A 3202-nucleotide genomic window follows, 5' to 3' on the forward strand; every position below is an offset into this window, starting at 1 on the left:
GTGTGTGTGTGGTGGTGGGGGTAAGTCTGAAAATAGTCTGAATAACGTACACTGTAAAAGGTTCATCTAACTTTAAATTGTTGAAATTACAGTACATTAAAATTTTTAAGTAAAACTAACAAAATTTTGTATGTCAAAAAAACCTTCTTGATTAAGTGGCTTTGGTAATTTTAAGTGACATTGACTTCATTTTGTTTTTTAGTTGTACTGTAAAGACAGAATACCCAGTAAAAAGTACTTAAAATTACAAGTAAAAGCTGCTTAATCAAGCAACTTAAATTTGTAATGTATGTAATCCATTTCAGCTGTTTTTATTTGTTGAAATTACTAATAGCTTTACAGTGTAATTGGAAAACGCGTTCAACAGCCACATAATTTAAATATAAATAGCCATAAGATAATGGAGTTCGTAAAATGCATCTGCATAAAGACTTCAACTTGTGGCCCTAACTCTGTTCAAACAACTCGACAAAATCGTCATCATCTGTACCACAGCGCTAAACTACACCCTCCCACCCATTTACATCATTGCTTTAATCATTATTACTCTCGACTAGTAGATCTAAAAAAAGACCCGCCTTTCCTCACTGGAAAGGATAGCAGCTAGTAAACATTACAACTTCCACACCTAAAATATGGGGAAAATAAAGGTCCTCACGTCAGAAGCAAGCAGTAGTTGGACAAGTTTTTTTTTTTTTGCTTTCCCGTGGTTGCTGTCCTCGGCGCTGTCCTGTGTGAGGGCTTCTAAAGAGTCAGTAATTTCCATCCCTGCTCCTGAAATCAATCCCACACTCTGGTCGTGAGCAAACGCCAGAGCAGCTCCATATTGCACTGAGCAGAAAGATGGGCATAAAAAAAAGAAAAGAAAAAAAGAGCAGAGTGGGATCTCTTCTCACAAAAGAGACAAAATGAGTGTGTGAATCGGACCAGTGTCAAATGGTATTTGCAAATAATTCTTACTTGCTAAATTTAGAACTATACCATTCTGTTGTTTAACTTCACTTTACTTGGAATTCCTTGCAAACACCACTTCTAGTGTGTGAGTGTGTGTACATCAGTGTGTTTGTGTGTGTGTGTGTGTGTGTATGTATGTGTGTGTCTCAGTCGTCTCGGCAGGTCGGCAGGTTGACAAAGGTGAAGATGTTGTACTCGATGAGGCAGGAGAAACACAGGAAGACGGAGTAGAAGAAGAGACAAGCGAAACCCAGACGCTTGTCCAACGTCCACTTGTTTAGGTGAACTCCGAGGACCTGGACAGACAGACAGACAGACAGACAAACAGACGGGGAGGGAGGAAGGCAGGTGGGTGGAGAGACAGGCAGGTAAACAGATCAATAGACAGATCGAGAACAAACACATAGAGAGAACTCAAAAATCTGTTAGAGGCACAAACTGTCCTGCCTATGGAAGCTGTGATAATAAGACATGTTTACTCACAGTCATAAACACAGACGCCAGCAGGAGCCCAACAGAGAATATCAGTCCTTTGCTGTTTAGTTTGATCTGCAAGAAGTAGACAGAGAGCAATTGGGAATTATCTTCTTCTTATTTTATATATATTATATATTATTCTTAATTCTCAGAAACTTAAAGCTGCTCCAATAAATACTTTTCCTCTCAGCTCTGCAGCGAGTTCTATGGCCTGGACACACAACAGCAACATTTCACAGTAAAATCAATTTATTCCATTGGAATCAACGCAATCAGTGGATCTGCTCGGGACACAGCATTAATAAGAAGAAATTCCCTGAATGAATGCATACTGCACATGCACACCGGCCGAACCACTAACTTCTGGTTTAGCCCTCCATCTACTTAAATGGTAATAAAATTAACTGCGAAGCTCTTTTAGACTTTCAAAATGTTAAATGGATACAATTCTGATACTGAAAAGAGTTATTTCGGGGGTTGTGAAGCAAAACAAATAGTATCCACCAATTTAGAGCAACAGAACGGTTCAAGTAAAAACTCTGAACCATGGTGTTTCCCATTATTTACCTAGATTGTGGCAGCCCACTATGGTCTAATATGTCCCACCATAGTTTCATAATGTACCAAAAATATTTTTACAGTTTTCTCTAACATTCTATTTTATTCTATTATAATTCATTTAATTCATTCTTTGATTAGAAAAAAGTTGACCTCCAGAATGCGTGCTCCATGCAGTTAATATACACAATACGATACGCACCTCAGTACTTTTTCACTTTTCATCTACTGAGCACATCGTCTGAATACCTAACGCCATCTAATTCAATGAACAGAAATTGTGTTTTTGTTCAACAAATGTTAATGATTTTAGCTAAATAAATAAATAACACCTCTGGCTGAGGGTACTTTTGTTTCTTTATACAAAAGAAAAACACTCATTTAATTTCTCTGTGTTGACAGTTTGGGACAGTGCAGTATATAAGTCAGCTGCTCTCATTATCAAACCAGTAACTCAGCATCTAATTCCAAACTTATTCTCTCTCCCTCCCTCCACACACTTATTACCACACTCACCTCCCTTACGGCCTCTGTTCGTGCTTATTTCTCTGACACTTAATAGCTTTTTGTTGTTCTGTGTTCTATTGTGTGGCTTGTGTTATCTCACCAAGCAGTGTATTAGCTTATAATGTTTACTTTTTTTGGTGGATATTTGAGATGATTTTTAAATGCCAGTTGGGTTTTCTTATCTCAAATGCGCAAGATTACTGCACGGCATCTTTTTTTTTTGCTTTTATCAAATTTCCTCACTGAATCCATCAGCAGCTGTGTTTTAACACTGCGATGTAAACTTGAGAAAATATGATGTTAATCTTATCTGTTCAGCTGCTAACGTAATGCAAAGACACAGTTAGACACAACTTTTACTTGTTTATTCTTGCAGACTGGAGTATGGGTTTCACATTAAGAGGTGATTTTGTCTGATGCACATGGCGTGCATGGTAAGCCTTGAAATGACAACATCAAACAAAGGCCAACTGTAGCTCAGTGCCCCTGATCCATGCTGTGGGCTGTAAACTGTGCTCTAAAGATATGCTGGGTTTTAAAGGGTAAATTCACCCAAAATATTGTTTATTGTTTTGACACTACAACTCCCATAATAATAAAACAGGAAGTGTTAGAGAGACAACAATCAACTATATTAATTAATTAATTAAAGGTCCAGTTAAAAACACCTTGGAATGCACGCGCGGTTAGCTCAGTCGGTAGAGCT

The 3202-nt window shown here is 37.9% G+C and overlaps 1 protein-coding gene across 1 annotated transcript in view; it reads right to left on the reverse strand.

Annotated features, from left to right (window-relative positions):
- Positions 1-321: 321 nt before the first annotated feature.
- Positions 322-3202, reverse strand: part of LOC118329091 (sodium/potassium/calcium exchanger 3-like) — a 22125-nt gene continuing 19244 nt past the window's right edge. The window contains exons 15-16 of the mRNA XM_035663059.1: positions 1438-1503; positions 322-1250 (exon numbers count right to left, since the gene is read on the reverse strand). Coding sequence (XP_035518952.1) covers positions 1101-1250; positions 1438-1503 — 216 coding nt within the window. The 3' untranslated portion in view covers positions 322-1100. The remainder of the gene's footprint in view (positions 1251-1437; positions 1504-3202) is intronic.

Source organism: Morone saxatilis, unplaced genomic scaffold (assembly GCF_004916995.1).
Source record: "Morone saxatilis isolate NCDOM2014 unplaced genomic scaffold, NCSU_SB_2.0 Contig19, whole genome shotgun sequence".
NCBI classification, from domain to species: Eukaryota; Metazoa; Chordata; class Actinopteri; family Moronidae; genus Morone; species Morone saxatilis.